This window comes from Thunnus thynnus, chromosome 11 (genome assembly GCF_963924715.1).
Source record: "Thunnus thynnus chromosome 11, fThuThy2.1, whole genome shotgun sequence".
Taxonomy (NCBI): Eukaryota; Metazoa; Chordata; class Actinopteri; order Scombriformes; family Scombridae; genus Thunnus; species Thunnus thynnus.
Window position 1 is genome coordinate 15,050,535 of NC_089527.1, and position 17,191 is coordinate 15,067,725.

General features: G+C 39.2%; 1 protein-coding gene across 1 annotated transcript in view; it reads right to left on the reverse strand.

Annotated features, from left to right (window-relative positions):
- The window catches only part of LOC137192539 (receptor tyrosine-protein kinase erbB-4-like), a 351,735-nt gene that overhangs the window by 9,223 nt on the left and 325,321 nt on the right, over positions 1 to 17,191 (reverse strand). Inside the window, exons 21-25 of the mRNA XM_067603312.1 lie at positions 11,649 to 11,804; positions 10,309 to 10,384; positions 7,983 to 8,129; positions 3,799 to 3,896; positions 3,445 to 3,615 (exon numbers count right to left, since the gene is read on the reverse strand). Of these exons, the coding sequence (XP_067459413.1) occupies positions 3,445 to 3,615; positions 3,799 to 3,896; positions 7,983 to 8,129; positions 10,309 to 10,384; positions 11,649 to 11,804 (648 nt within the window). The remainder of the gene's footprint in view (positions 1 to 3,444; positions 3,616 to 3,798; positions 3,897 to 7,982; positions 8,130 to 10,308; positions 10,385 to 11,648; positions 11,805 to 17,191) is intronic.

The window sequence follows — 17,191 nt, forward strand, 5'->3', positions numbered from 1 at the left end:
TTTCTGGTCAAACACTGCCTGGATACTTTTATACTTATGAAGGGACTTTTTAAGAGGCTTGCTCATTGTAACTGCATCATTTTCTTTCACTGTCAGTCTAACTGTTGGATTTTTCCTCACTCTCCCATGCAGTGATCTGCATTAAGGCTTGCAGGTATTAGATGAAGCTCCAAAGCTCATGCTGTGTTCTCATTCCCCTACTACTATATCTACTAAATCACCCTCTCTCAGTCTTCATTTACACCTCTTCATCCTCCTTCTTCCTCTCTTATCTCAGTATTCTGACAGAAAATACTGTCACTAACCTGAACACATAATACAGTTTCTTGCAATAATGTTTATAAAAGTGAAACGCCAAAGTCACAGTCATATTATTTTCTCTAAATCATGGCCATCTTGGCCAAGCCCATCAAATGAAAATCACACCATCGCTATTAAACTTGCAAATACCATGCACTCAGGAATGTTGTCATGGTCACTAGAAACACAATACAAAACTTACATTGTTCAGCGTCGTTAGTTAGACAGGATACATATCAATAATGGCAGTTTCAAGTGTAATGATGACAATGTGTTTGTGAATCTTGGGAAAGCTTTCAGTTATGCTATACAGCTATGCAAGTGAAAATAATATTTATGTGTAAATATTTAATTTTGTTGGATACAGTAATTGTGTCCATTACAATCATCTACATGATTTATGTGGATTTATATGTATGAGCTTAATCAAGTGAAATCAGTGTCCACCCCATTAAGAAAGCCTCAAAATAGAGGAGGATAACTTTACAAATATTATGCAAATAAATAATATTTCATCCTCTGAAATGCACCAAATAGAGCTGGAAAAGAGTCATGCATCTCTTTGGCATTCAGAAGGCATTTTTATCCTGACACAAACACAGGAGGATATTGGAATACAAAATGGCTGAGTTGCCTGGCTGTGTGACTGGTTTTGCGATAGATTTAAGTCCAAAGATAGACGGTGCTCAGTTGAAGAACTGAAGGAATCTGGCTGAAGAAGGCAATTACCGGAGTTTCACGATGGAGAAAGACAGAGAAAGAGAGCAAGAGGAAGATGAGAGTGAAACTGAGAAAGCTGTGTGAGCTCTGTTTTAAGATTTCAATCTTTTGTGTTTGAACAGGAGAATCCTGCAAGACACCCATAGAAAACTCATTCTCACATCACTTTACAGATCATCTAAATGATCTGATCTGATTAATTTGATTTCATATTGTATCCTTCTCAGTCATGGTTCAATGCCAGTCACCCTGCTACTAAACTCCAAAAAAATGGTAATTAGAAATGGTAATCAAGAGTCTATGTGAAATTTAAGGATAAATTATAAGAAATTATAATTTACTCTACAAAGAAAAAATAACCAATTACTAAGTTAAATATTAAAGTTTCAAGCCCTCCACTCAAAAATGCATTTTGTTCATTGCTACTTCACTTGGATGTTTGACCTTCATTGTGCAGAATGATGTATATCAATGTTTTCCTTCAGATTTCTGTTCAGGAGCTGCATATAAATGTCACTACTTTTGTGTGGAGGCTGCTGGATGTCAACAAGGGTACGGTGAACTGAGAACTTTTACTGATCTGAAATAATGGTGGTTGAATGGCTGGTATACATACAACCCATACAACTCATTGGGCCTTGTTTTCGTGAACCCAGAGCGCGGTGCAGATCACAGTCAAGTGCAACCTGTGCAGTTTGCCCAGAGCACTTTTGGTATGTTTGTGGCCAGGATTGCTGGGCACACCTCTTATACATTTGGATATGGGGCGGGATCAGAGAGAATACATTATCATGCATTATAGGTGGGCATGTTGGAGGCTGTGGCAATCATGGCCAATCACATTCCCTACTTTCATCATGGATGGACTTTCCCCATCATGACTGACAGTTTGGGAATCCTCAGAGGAAACTTGTTTCTGTCCAGGACGTAAAACATTTCAAATAAGAATACATGCAGCCAAGAGCAGTTGATGACTCTTTTTAAGTTGAATTTACTTCTCTGGACACGTTGATGATTCAGTAATCACCATGTTTTCCGTGCATGATAGCTTGTGATTTTACTTGGCATTACAATGATCCATACAATAACCATCTGTACCTCCGTAGTGCCATATAGAAAATGAAAGTAGAATTTAAAATGTGGGCTCGTATTTTGCATGCTGTGTTTTTTTTTTTTTATTTCTGAAATTATTTTTAAAGTTTAAATCTGTTTGATTTGACTGTTTTACATGCAAAGTACCTGCTGACAGTTTGGGAGGGAAATAGTTGCTTGTTTAATCATTATATTGTGTGATCTTGGTAATGATCAGGGTTGTTAAAAGCTGAGGTGCACAGAATATAACTAGCAGACCTGGTGTGTCTAATTGTGGTGTGACAATTTGCAACATCATTCCAATTAGAAACTGCAGATGAAATAGATAACTGATACCCTCAGATGGGTTTAGAGTCCACAGGATAAAGTAAAGGCTGTAAGTATAGGATGCTAGCTGTTGTGAACGACAGATGTTGGTAAGAATCACGCATTTATCTTTATTCAGTCTTGCAAGGATTTATTCCAAAACCAGAAAGAATCTGTCTGGAAAGTGTAAAGACAAGCAAAACTTTAAAAAAGTTTGTGTGATTTCAGAGAGGTTTATATGGGTGTGCCTTCACCAAATAAAGTGACACAATATCACGGGGCATGAGTTTTCTGAGCCATTCCCTCTAGTGCACCTCTCCTCCCACTATGGCGCACGGCGAGTCACCAAGAAAGCAAATTAGCGCAGTCGAGGAAATAACCTCAATGCACCGCAGGAAAATAGCAGTTTACCAGTGTGTCATTGCGCTTTGTGCCAGCATACAAATAGGGCTAGTTATATTTCTTTTAAACCACATCTTTAGCCTGTTACAACCCTTACTATCAGCTTTCCAGATAGTTGATTTTTCATTTGAATTCTCTGAAAGATAAGTCACAACTATAAACAAAACGAAGCTGAAAGCTACGAATTGTATTACTTGCTATGGGGCTACATCAAAATCATTTTTAATAACACTGGCCTGTTCATCATCACCATCACTACAGTACAAATGCTAATAAAATCACATGTATTGCAACACAGTTCATTCTGCTGATCAGCCAGATTTCGGATCTTAAATTTTATAACTTGAGAAGAGCCAGTCATTTGAGGACTGCACTGCTCATATCATCCCTGCCATCTGGTAGCTAACGGGAAAAAAAGGTAAATGTATGTCTCAATGAAAAGAATTGGTTCCCCCCAATAATCTAAGATAACTACTGAACACATCAGTTCAAACAACCCACCACTAATAGGACTTTTAGGAAGTTTACTGCCATTACAGACTCTGTCCCATGAATATCACAATTGACATGTACCCAATGCTTCCACATCCAACTTGTTCCATACAGAAAATATACCTCAAATACCTTGTTGGAGTCCAAGCGTGTTCGTGGAGTGTATGCCAGTGGTGGAATTTCAAAGGAGTGGGGCACCAGGTACTCCTCAGCGTCCATCAGATCCTCCAGCTCCTCCTCATCCAGGAGACTCTGAAAGAACTTGCTGTCGCTGGGGCTCGGGAGCTTCATGCGGTCGTCACCCTGAGAAAAGTTGCATCAATATGTGTGTTTGTGGTGGTTTGAGGATGTAAAATGTGCAGTCTTTTCCATGGATTGCACCATACATTATAAGCAGTTTATGCAAAGGCTGACCTAACAGTCATACAGTCATTGCAAAGACATATTTAATTCAGATCTTGTAGGAAGTCATCAACATTCACATACCTGGATGACCAGGTATCTCTGGGGATCACGAGCCATCCGAGTGAACTCTGCAGCCAGCTCCTTGAACTTAGGCCGGCTGTCCGCATCAATCATCCAGCCTGGAAAAATGTCTTTATATTAGTGTTTGATGAATATGAGGTTTCAAAGACAGATATAGATGAACTAAACCAATGAATATTTTATATTTTTTTGCCAATAGCCAATGACTTTAAATTTGACCAATTAATGTGCAAGTCTTCTAACAGAATGTTATTCTTGGCAGAAAGGAAAAGCCTCATCTACACCCATAAATATCAGTTTATTTTCTGACTCCATCTGAACTTAACTGCACCTAAATGGGAGGAAAGGTGCATGTGTTCAGTATTCTCAATACTTTGGTGTCAACGGTTCTGCCGACTCAGACTTGAATATGTATACCATGTTATATTCTGTGCCATTTGTATACAAAACGTATACAAAACATCCCTAATAATTTGATGTTGACATCAATCCTTAGGACTAAATAAAATAATGTAAACACATTTTTTTCATTTGAAGCACATGCTTATGTGGCTGCAGTGTAATTTACTGTATTTCAACATGAAATGATCTAATAGTAATAATAATGCTGAGATCAAATTAGTAAAGAGTGAGTAACTGACCTATAATAACCTCTCAATGCATCTCGTCATCAAACTTACATTCAGACAGATGCAAACACTGCTAATCATAAAATTCCCACTTCTAAAAATCTCAAAAGATTTTCTATTTAAACAAATTTCTATCATATAAAACTACCCTATTTGTTCCATAATGAACAATTACAGATTTTTAAAATGGTGTTGTCTTTATTGTAATCACTTTTTCCAATCTAAAAAAAAAAAATACTGCTTCATCACTAGAATGGCCATATGGAGTAATGCGCTCTTCTGCCAATTTCTCTGTGAACACATGAGTATGATGCCAAAGCAATCATGTGATCTGGCCCTGAGTGGAGCCTGTAGGTATCCAGGGAAATAAGAGATAGAGATCGAAAGAGAGCGATATGGCTTTACACACACGCACACACATACAGATACAAGAGATTTCATATTTAAAAATGATCATCTTTTATCTTGGTGCTTAGTTTCATTCCAGCGAAACTAGGAGTAGTGAACTGAACTGAAAACGAGGAATTTCTATCACATGTGTGCATCATGTGGGAGTGTGCACGTACTTAGAGTGTATGATTTATATGTGTGTAGTGATGCAAAGAAAGCCACATAACAGGCAGGTGACAGTGACCTCTCCCTGTTGTGCGTGTGTGTCTGCTTGCCAGGTTGGCGCAGGTTCTGGGTGTCAGTAAGAGCCAAGGTGACAGTGAGGGCCAGAGGCTTCAGCTCTGAGACTAGAGGACAAGGTCGGGGTGGCGCTGGCACCAAGTGTTTGTCCTGGCAGCAGTGGCCAGAGGTTACGATGCCACCTGTGACCCCAAAGCCTGACAGCATGACAACAGTGACCGACCAATAAGGACAACATGTTGGTGGTGGGTGGTGAGTTCCTAATTCTATGAACTCCTCCTAACCTTTGTCATTTTTGAAGGATTTTCTACCATTAGTGCCATTAGAGAGACATATCAGTGGCATTCATAATGTAACACAAACAACTGAAATGATGAACTCAAAAGAGACAGCTGGGTTGAATTTTAGAATTGTAATATTTCTGATTCAATCTTTGACACCACCTAGATCCTTTTGTACAAAACAGCTGTTGTGGCATTTTCAAAATCACTCAATAAAAATAATTATTTTTGCTTGCTTCAACTGAAAACCACTTGGCTTTCTCTTCACCCATAAAAGCCACTGGCATTTCAACTGTTTAGAAATACAGGGGGTGGACACAAAAACTGGAAAAACTTTACAATATACTGCAATCCCATACAGGAGTTCTGCAGTACCAGCATACATTTTATAGCTTGTAATGTTTAATATTTGTGGAGACTGAGACTGAGATGACAATTTAATTGCATGCATTGATTTTTGAGGCTGTAGTTTATGCAGGGTTATGATGGATTTCCATTACTTTGATCAAATCTTCATGACCAAACATTCTGTGATTTCTGTGTATACATGAAAAGTACAGTATGTATAGTAAATTAACCACAATAATTGCCAAATACATTTATGGCTAATAATTTGATATCTTTAATAAATTATCAGTGGTGGTGTATTGTAATACTTTAGATATGCTCATATCATGATATCATTTCGTAATGATTGTAATGAATGATGATGAAGCAAATTGTAATTTCAAACTAAACCACAAAACGAGTTACTCAAGGTTTTGTTTCACATTTGAAGAGTTTTATCTGATGTCAAGCATAACAGTGGAAAACACTCACCATATTATTTTTGCATACATTTGCCATATCATGATATATATTGATATGGGAAAAATGTTCTTATCAGTGTTGTGATATTGATTGTTATGCTACTCAGTCCTAGTGTACTGTATATATGTGTATGTGTACACTGCTGGAAAACCCTGTACAGTTAATGCTGTTAGTGTTTCATTTATGGACACAGCATCTGAAACTGACATTTAGAGGAGAGAGAGACTGTGGCAGGTCTCCTCACCATGGTTGTTGTTTTGCACAGAGCAGCAGCTTGGCTATTGAATGAGTATGCATCATGTTGCGGTGCCACAGCTGCCGGAGAAAACCGCTGCCAGTCTATTCAACGACCCTCTTACAGAGGCAGTTCTCTAACAAAACTGCCTCTCCCATGTTCCAAAATGGCAAATATTTGTCTACACAATCTACATTTTGTATGGTCTTTCCAAAGCTTTTATATACACTCACTGAGCACTTTATTAGGGACACCTGTACACCTGCTTATTCATACAATTATCCAATCAGCCAGTCATGTGGCAGCAGTGCAATGCATAATCATCATGATGCAGATAAAGGTCAGGAGCTTTAATGTTCACATCAAACATCAGAATGGGGAAAAAGTGTGATCTTAGTGACTTTATCTGAGCATGATTGTTGGTGCCAGACAGGCTGGTTTGACTCCTGAAAATGCTGATCTCCTGGGATTTTTACGCAGTCTCTAGAATTTACTCAGAATGGTGTGAAAAACAAAAAACATAGAGTGAACCACAGTTCTGTGGACACCTTGTTGATGAGAGAGGTCAGAGGAGAATGACCAGACTGATTCAAGCTTACAGAAAGGCTACGGTAACTCAGATAACCCCTCTTTACAATTGTATTGAGCAGAAAAGCATCTCAGAATGCACAGCTCGTCGAACCTTGAGGCGATTGGGCTACAAGAGCAGAAGACCATGGCAGCTCACCATAGGCAAAAAACTTAGCCTGGTCTGATGAATCTTGATTTCTGCTGAGGCACACAGATGGTAGGGTCAGAATTTGGCTTCTACAGCATGAATCCATGGACCCAACCTGCCTTGAGTCAACAGTCCAGGCTGGTGGTGGAGGTGTAATGGTGTGGGGAATGTTTTTTTGTCACACTTTGGCACCTGAATACCAATCAATCATCATTTGAATGCCACTGCCTATCTGAGTATTGTTACTGACCATGTGCATTGCTTTATGGCCAGAATTTATACATCTTCTAATGGCTACTTCTACCATGTCACAAAGCAAAAGTCATCTCAAACTGGTTTCATGAACGTGACAATGAGCTCAGTGGACTCCCCAGTCACCAGATCTGAATCTAAGAGAACACCTTTGGGATGTGTTAGAACAGGAAATTTGCAGCATGAATATGCAGTTGAAAAATCTGCAGAAATTATGTGATGCAATCGTGTCAGCATGGACCAGAATCTCAAACTAATGTTTCCAATATCTTGTGGAATCCATGCCATGAAGAATTAAGGCTGTTTTGAGAGCAAAGGGAGGCTCTAATCAGTATTAGTATAGTGTTCCTAATAAAGTGCTTGGTGAGTATATATTGTCCATGAGTAACCCACTATGTAGAATGGACGTCCCTACAGGAAAGACAACATGCTACTGTACCGAATCATTAAAACAATAAAATATTCATGAAACTATTTTCCAGAACACTTTGGGCTAAAATGTTTTTCCGCAATGTGTCCATGCCTGGAAAACACCAGGTTTTTCATGACCATATGAACTCTGTTCATGGTGCTGCTGCATTTGATTATATTATATTGTAAGGCGTTTAGTACACTTAAGCTCTACCTACATTTGACCATGACCATGTACACGTCAATGGTGCAGATGGGTGGCTGGGGAAGACGCTCCCCTTTCTCTAGCAGGTCTGGGATATCTCGGGTGGAAATTCCATCGTATGGCTTCCCACCAAAGGTCATCAGCTCCCAGATGGTTACCCCTAAAGAGAAGAAGAGGGATGGGAGAAGAAAGGAGAGGGTATGATGACAATTTAAGGGAACAAAAGAGGAAACATGTTCATAGAGAAAAGAACAAGTGGCAAAAAGATAAATAGAATTGAGATAAAAGGAAATGAGTGTAAAGAGAGTTAAGATGAGTAAAGAGTTGAGAAGATTAAAGAGTTGAGAAGAGAGAGTTATTCATCAAGAGATGAGACAAGTGAAGAAATGGAAACAAAGTAGGAGAGTTGAAAGAAGAAAACAGAAAATGAACCAGAACAAGTGAAAAAGAATAAAAGCAAAGAGAGAAAGAGAACAAGAAGAAAAAAAGGAGAAGTGACATCGTATGGGAGAAGCAAAGATGTGAGAGAGCCAAAGAGATCAGAAGGTTGGATAGGATGAAGAGACAGGAGAGTGCAGAAGCAAAGGAAAAGAGGAAGCAACAAAACAAGGGGTAAGGAAAAGATGGCAAGATGAGAGTTAAAAGAGGACAGAAGATGAGTGGAAGAGAGGAAATAATCAGAGTCTTGAAAGTCATCAGTCTTCTTCTACTTCTAGACTCTTTTGCCTTAATCATGTTAGTGTTAATGAGCTAATGAGTGGCAAATGGAGTTAATGCACATTATAAGATGGATATATAATAGCCCTCGGTCATAGAGGACCACTGGGGATGGTCCATATGATACTTTTAATCAAACACACATTATTCTCTTTGATATGACCAATCTTGCATTTTTTAGAGTCATCAGTAGAAAGGGAATTGTTATTTGAAATATGGTGATAAAAATCTCGTTAGACTGAGGAATAATGGTGGAGAATAGTCTCCAGATCTAAATCTTGCTGACATGCTGATGGCTGTAAAGACTGATTTTAATATAACAGGAGCTAAAGGAGTAGATCACCCAGTCTGCATTTTACAGTGATTGTGACTGCCACATGTTCAAGCAATTAAAGAAGTAGTGGAAATCATCAGTCTTCTCTCATTTGTCAGCACTGCTACGGTGGCAAAGCTCTGCCTTGGCTCAATAAATTTTCTGCCGGTCCAGCAAGTAGACTGGAGTTCACTGTACATGTGACATGTACAAAATATCCATTCCCAAGATTAAATTGCATCAATGTTTACACAATCTACAGCATTTCTATATTTTTTATCAAATCTCTCTCCTTGTTCTTATGCCTACATCTAAACTATTCTTACCAATGTGTTTTTTTTTGTTTGTTTTGTTTTTTGTGGTTTCTGGCATGACCATTGCACTCCTCTGCCTCTGGATGACCACTCTGTGGTTGCTTATCTCAGTCAAGGCTCCTCTCTTTCCTGACCGCATAGAAGTGGAATGAACTCCATACTGACATACGGATGTGTCAGGACTGGAGTTACTGCCCTTATTCTGACAACAGTACACAAACACGTGCCACTTACTACATACTGTATAATTTCCTTGAAAAAGAACTCAAGGCAAGTCAATTTATGTAGAGGACACATTTAAAAACAACCACACTGCTTTGCAGAGTTATTAGAAATAAAATTAAATGACTAGAATTAAAATACATACGTAAATAACTGTAACAAAACTGTGACAAAATTTAACCAATTATATAGTTGTATTAATATTTAAGGGCACTAAAATGCATTTGTAAAACGATGGGTCTTAAAATGGGAATTAATAGTGTTGATACGTGGACACTAAGGAAATGGAAAATGCTCAGTCACCTTTGGACTTCAACTGGAAATGCTGAATAGTAAGGAGCACTAGACATAGAGTATACTGGTACCGGCCCATTTAGTGCTTAAAAATAAAGAAGTAAAATAAATTCTGTAGGCCCATGACAACTGGTAACACCCCAGTACAATTTGCAGGACAGGGATGAGGACCCAGTCTTATTCTCATTAAGCTGGAAAGCATTTTTGGACATCTAGATTTTGACACCTGTGTGGCAGGACTGAACATATTCTAAGTTGTTTAGAAGGCATGCACTTCTTACTCTTGTTCCCATGGAGACTAAATACACTTGAAGTCACTTTGCACATAACTTTCTGCTAAATTAATGTAATGTAATGTAATTTTAAAGGAAAATTACTGAGGGGATATATTTGTTTTGTCTGATATATAGAAAATACTGGGGCCATAATGGTTTTACCCACCTAATGCAAATTCCCCAAAATGAAAATTTGAAGCTTACCGTAACTCCAAACGTCACTCTGATGAGTGAACTTCCTGTAATGAATACATTCCAGGGCCATCCATTTGATGGGCATCTGCCAAGTAAGCATAGCATGTCAGTATTATATACATATAACATCCACCTGACCATGATCTGTTTTGCATATATTTCTTTAAATAAAATTGATATGATAACTGACAACAATAGATAATCTGTTGGTGAGATGTTGGCATGAAATTAACTGTTTTGGCAAACCATATTAGAGAGAAGAGAGGTATGACAGAATGAAGGAAAACAAGGTTTTATGATGAGAGAGAGGAGGCACACAAACTCACACACACATACACACAAGCTCCAGCTGTATTGAAATACAGTAAGACAAGTGGCAGGCTGGTCTGGGATGCATCTTAACACTGTGATTAGATTTTGAGGGCAATTCTATTGATTACAGTGATGGTGGTTGAGAGGAGTGGGATGTTGAAGGTGTCTGTCTTTCATTCAGTGGAGAGGATAATACTACAATGTTCAACATTGACACAAAACATGATGGACAGACTGGAAAGAGGCGTGAGAGAGGATGCAATAGTCTTTCATGAGAGGAGAGGATTTGAAAACAAAATACAAAAGAGGCAAAGGATGAAGAAAGATTAGAAGAGGCCAGAAGCCCATGTAAAGAGAGCCCCAAGGATAGATTTGTTTACTACATTTATACGGTTTTGAGATCTCCCTTCCCCAAAAGTAAATAAAACGGTCCAGTAGAGCAGAATAGTATCTCACTGACTCCATTAAAATTGTCCTTTGTGATGGGCTAAGTTCCTCCCTCAGGATATAAAACCCTAATTAATGTTAATGTCTATTGTTGTCTTTTAAAACATGGTAATGCAGGCTCAGGTGATCATATACAGTAGTACGTTTAGTACAGCACAGTATGGCAGTCACTATACCACCACAACTACTGATGCTATAGTGGTATAACTTCCACTAATAGTACTGATTTAATACTAGCAGTAAGGCTACAAATGGTGCAGTTGCCACTAGATACACTAATATTCCTACTATTTGCAAAAATTAATTCATAAATTAAAGAAAGAATAATGAAATGGATTTCATATAAAACATAAATATTATTTAATCCTATAATATAAATTAAAATTCTATTTTAAGATTTTTTTTTTCTCTAAATACTGTATATCAATTCAGAATTTATTATAATTAGCCATTCAGAGTGTTCTATTCCAGGGGCTCATTCTGGCCTCCATAATCATGCAAAATACAGCATTGGAAAGGCTTAAATATTTCAGCATAATCACAAACAAACAAATAACAATTTACAAGTGTCAAGTGAGTCCATGATTTACCTTGCCTCCATCAGCATTATATTCCTTCTCATTAACATCCAGCAGGCGAGCCAGGCCAAAGTCAGTGATCTTGATATGGTTGGGAGATTTCACCAGGACATTTCGAGCTGCCAGATCCCTGTGGACCAGCCTGCGTTCCTCCAGATACATCATCCCCTGCAACACACACAGACACACACACACACATTTTCTATTGCGGTCATTTATATACAATCCTTGTATCTTCAGGCGTGAGTGTGCCCTGGTATGGTGCACAAACACGCACATGCAAGCCTGACTTCTGTTCAACATCACCATCTGTCTTCATCATCATCACTACCACCATCAAGACCCCATTAGAATTTTTATAATTATTTGTGTCATCATCATTACCACCACATTGTTATTTTTATGGTTATAATTCTCATCAATCAACAACTAGACTGCGGAAAAGCCGTCTTTATTGCTAAATGCTCGGTGATGCAATAACAACAGCATTCATAAGCATCAACCCAGAGGCAGGTTTTCAATTAAAAACAGGACCCATAGGAGCGAGAAATGTTGGAGTAAAACATTTCATTCAGTACATTTATTGAACAATTAAGAAACCACCTCACCACTCTTTCTCCCTGTCCTTACTTTAATTAATAATGATTATCTGCCTTGAAAAGAGGACTTTTTTTCCTGACATTCTCAGATGTTTAGATTAAGTTTCCACATGAATTTAAATTCATTCCTAGGGGATCTTAGCCCCTTTTTTCAGTAAAAAGAGTAGCTCCCCCCAAACCGTTTTGAGCGTCAATTCAATGCAACTGAGACGCTGAACACGCACACTTCAATAACTTGGGCTGATACTGGTCTTTTCTTTGGAATATAAAACAAATAAAATCAGTATATTCTACCAGTAGCATCAACCAAAAACTGTCTGCATCAGCCTTCAAAAAAACAACTATGACATGTAGATACAGACCCACACTCACACATATACACACACACTGTAGAAATAAGGTGGGTATCAAACTTTGCATCACCAAAAAAACTGATTGGATAGGTCAGTCTGACACAAAATGCCAATAATGCCCTAAAGCTATAAAAGAACAGCTCTGCATAGTTGTATAAAAGCTTTGTAGTTACTGCATCTTGTGCTTGACATCTAGAGTCTACACTGCATATCACAGCAAGAGTGGACCTTAAGAGAAAGAAAGATAGTACCTGAAGGGAAAGAACGATGTGAAAAAAAAAAACAATTTCAAATTGGATGAGCAATAACAGAAGCCACTTTGTTTGAAGTGGCGAGAGGACAGAAAAACTAGGCCTTATTTGAAACCATAACAAATTGGATTTAGTTGGAATGGGCTGAAATGAAAGGAGGAGTGGATGGAGGAGGAGAGAGGAGGGGTGGAGGTAGGTAGGGGTTGAGTGGTGGCAGCCTAAGAGGTGAGATTACATTGGTAAGGCTGCCTCATTTGGCTCCCTCCTAGGAGGGATTTCAGCACACACCTGCGCATTTACACACATACATGCAACTCACATGGAGATACACCTGCATTAATGTGTATGTGTGTGGGGAGAGAGAAACATGGTGACAGAAAAAACTGAGACAAGACATCCATGTCGAGCTGGTCGAGAGTTTAGCAAGGAAAGTGCAGTTAGAAAACAGTTTTTTATTAGATGTCATTATGCGACCCAAATGAAATAAAATGATGCACAATCACACACATACAAAAACAGTACATGCTGTTACGATACAAATATCCACTTATATAATTCCTATATCAATGTGTTGCCATGTCTCATAGAGATATGTGATTGTCAGTAAGGAAATTATTGGATGGATAGTGCATAAAAGTAACTACAGCAGAGCAACGAAGACTCATATTCACACTCATTTATTCAGATTATGTGATTAATCACATAGACTGGACTTGGCCTCCCTCATGGCGGGAGATTCGGTCAGGATATGATGAAGATGGTAAGTTCCAGCCTGATGATCAATTTTGTTAAACTTCATTATTCAGTTTCACACAGTTTGAGAGTCTTGCCTGATTGGATGAATGGACAAAGATCCGTTCACAGGTTGCCGCAGACCAGCAACTAAATGGTGGAGCCAGTAATGCATAGTGATTTTACTGCAAGCAAAATAAAATATGAATATATATATATATATATATATATAAATAAAATATAGGACTTTTTTTCAACTATAACACAAGTATGAGTTGATTGCATTGCACAAACATTTTGTGATTAATGAACATGATAGCTTATGCAATTTTTTACATAAGAATCTGATGAGGAATACATCGTTATACACAGTCTAAGAGCAGGGAAACATAGCAAATATTATGTACACTAAACACCGGTGATTTAAGCTAAATCTGATGGTGGTGCTAGATGAGAAGTTAAGGTTGTCATCCAAGTTATCACAGTTCATCCTGAAGGGGGCATGAATGTTTTATAGTTATCCATTGTTACTGGATCCGTTGTTGAGACATTTCACTAAAAACCACAAATGTGAACCTCATGGTGGTGCTAAAGAAAAAACATCAGGGGATCAGTAGGATTAATCCTATGGGGACAATGAATGTCTGTGCAAAATGTTATAGTTTTCCATCCAGTAGCTGTTGAGATAATTCAGTCTGGATCACTGTCTGACAGACCAATCACCAGACCAACATAGCCATCCCTTGATCCTTTCCACTAGCATGTCTAAAAATAGCAGATGCCACTGTTGTTGGCAGTAAAAATGATGCTGGGTATGCTGCAGCATGAATTGATGTACAAAGTCAAGGGAGAATACATGTTAGGAAAAGTGACACTGATGTAGACAAACACAATGCTGATCAGCATCAAAACATATTGAGTAAGATTTGTGAGTTTCTTGATCTCGCCAGTGTTTTGTTCTCCTCTGTGCACACATGCATTGCACAGTCTCAGCATGAGAGTAATAAATGGAAAGGATGCAATTGAAAAGGTTGGGATTTTAGGTATCCCATGCTGGCCATTGCGTAAGGCTTACAAATCATCAAGTATATGTGTGTGTGTGTATGCCAGGTACACACCAGGTTTCTGACAGATTCTTATTTGTACATAAATCGCACCCGGTAATCTCCTCAATTTTCAAGACAATTAAGCAGTGGAGGGAGAATAGATGGCTTGGCAGCCCGTGAATTTTAATTTGCCAGCACAATGAGATTGAGAGGGGGAGGTGATGATAGAAGTGTGCAGAGTGGGAAGTGGCTGCAGACGTGCTTTCGGAACAAACTTTTTTTTTTTCCTTTTTCTACTTGGTTGCTCTCATTTACTGCCCTCCCATGTGGACATGAAGAGAACAACTCACTGCCAGAGGTTTGTAATTGCAGCAAACTTGGATGCGACGACCTGGGAGATGCCAGTTGTGAAAGCCGTTATTCAGGTAAGCCTGCCACCGGAGAAAATCCACAGGCTTCAGACAGACTCTGTTATGATCGCACCTCCAGACAAGACCTGCCTTCCAATCCGTGGGGATCAGACCTATGCCCTACACCTTGCACTCTGAGATTTTATATGGAAAAGCAAGCCAAGGTAAAAATTTCAATGAGGCTGAAATATAAAGGCTTTGAATCATATAGAACCATATAAACCAAAGTACAAGGTTTTGTACTTTGTGACAGCCCTATGTTTTCACATTGCTACATAAAGAAAACATCTGCACCCTGAAAGAAACCAAGGTTCGCACAATTTTCGACACGTATTTTCATGCAAACAAATTGCATTTTTTAAAAAAGGCCTCTATGTAAAGTCTGATGTCAAACTTTCTGACTACCTTTTGTCACTGCAGTGAGTGAAGAAAGTTACTGATTTATGCATAATGGCTTTATGTTTGTTTAAAGTAATAGTGGTATAGTGGTAAAGAAAATCTGTTTTATAGAAGAAGAAGGGAAGCTTAAGAGGAGATGAGCAGTGCTGCAGGTCTGAATGCAAGGTGCTTAACCGCGCTCTCACCAGTCTGGAGAATTATTGCCCTCCCAGAAAATATTCTGACCTCCTGTCATGGTTATTTATGCTTATTTTACCGAGTCATGTGAACAAAACCTGAATGGACGATATTGTCCTCAGATGTGTTTTGTGAAGACAGATTTGGTGGCGAGTGGCAAAGGGCTGGAGATTAAATCAATAGGAGGAGAGAGTAGAGAGGTGGTGCCCATTTTTCACCAGCTGGCACTTCCATTGTTGTTTATTCTGGCAAGATAGACACACACACATAGTCACACATAGAGAAAGCTGTCAACACAAACAGGCAGCACACACACACACACACACACACACACACACACAGAAATCTATAATCAAGTGATTCATCCTGATGGAATGTTATTCATGAGGAAACACTTCTAATGAGATTGAACATCCTATAGAGCCTCTATAAATCTCTTGTGTGTGTGTGTGTGTGTGTGTTCTGGGGTAGGAGTGACATCTCCTACTGGGTATTTGTGTTCATTGTGATACAAGAAGAATTTATTCTTGGGTCTCACTGCATGTCACCATAAATTGTATGTTTTAATTAAATGTAAATTATTATTTATTCATTATCTAGCTGAAATACTATTTTACAAAAAAAACAACCTTTTGGTACGTGCACCAGGTTGCAAGTTCCTAATTCTACTAATCTGACGTCACTTCGGTATCGTCCACTGTTACGTGCACCGGGTTACCAAATATCATAACTACTCTTACATCATATCAGTAACATCTATCCTTTACGTGCACTGGGTTGCAAGTTACTAATACAACTAGCCTAACCTCACTTTAGTATCGTTTGCCGTTATGTGCACCAGGTTGCAAGTTACTAATACTGACTCAAATGTCACCTCGGTAACATCTGCCATTGCATGCACCGGATTGCTAGTTAGTAATGGAACTAATCTAATGTCACTTCCAATCAATCAATCAATCAACTTCCATTGTTATACGCATCTGGCACCGGGATGCCAGCGCCCCTACTGCCACCTATTTCCAGTTACCGCAGAAGCAAACTCGAGTCGGAGCATCTGGCACTGGGATGCCAGCGCCCCCCCGCCGCCTACTTCCAGTTATCGCAGCAGCAAACCCGAGTCAGAGCATCTGGCACCGGGATGCCAGCGCCCCCCTACCGCCTACTTCCAGTTATTGCAGCAGCAAACTCGAGTCGGAGCATCTGGCACCGGGATGCCAGCGCCCCCTGCCGCCCACTTCCAGCAACCTCTGCCACCAGCTTTAATTGGGGCCTCCGGCACTGGGTTGTCAGCGCCCCCTGCCGCCCACTCCCAGAAATGCCCAGACAACACCAACTCTATAAAGGTGCTGTCCTTTCTGCCAGTTTTTGGGGGTTTCCATGGTAGATGATGATGATTCCCCTCCAAATGGCCAACCGAGATCACGCAGTTGCAGGAAATTCTCTAAAACGTCTCCAGTTGTTCATGAGATCTATCCAGCGTCATTGCTTCACAACATATACAGCATAACCTACCCATCATTCGATCTCGTTACCGTGACAGTTTCATTTCCCTACGCCCTTCCGTGATGGCCATCAAAACACATACCAT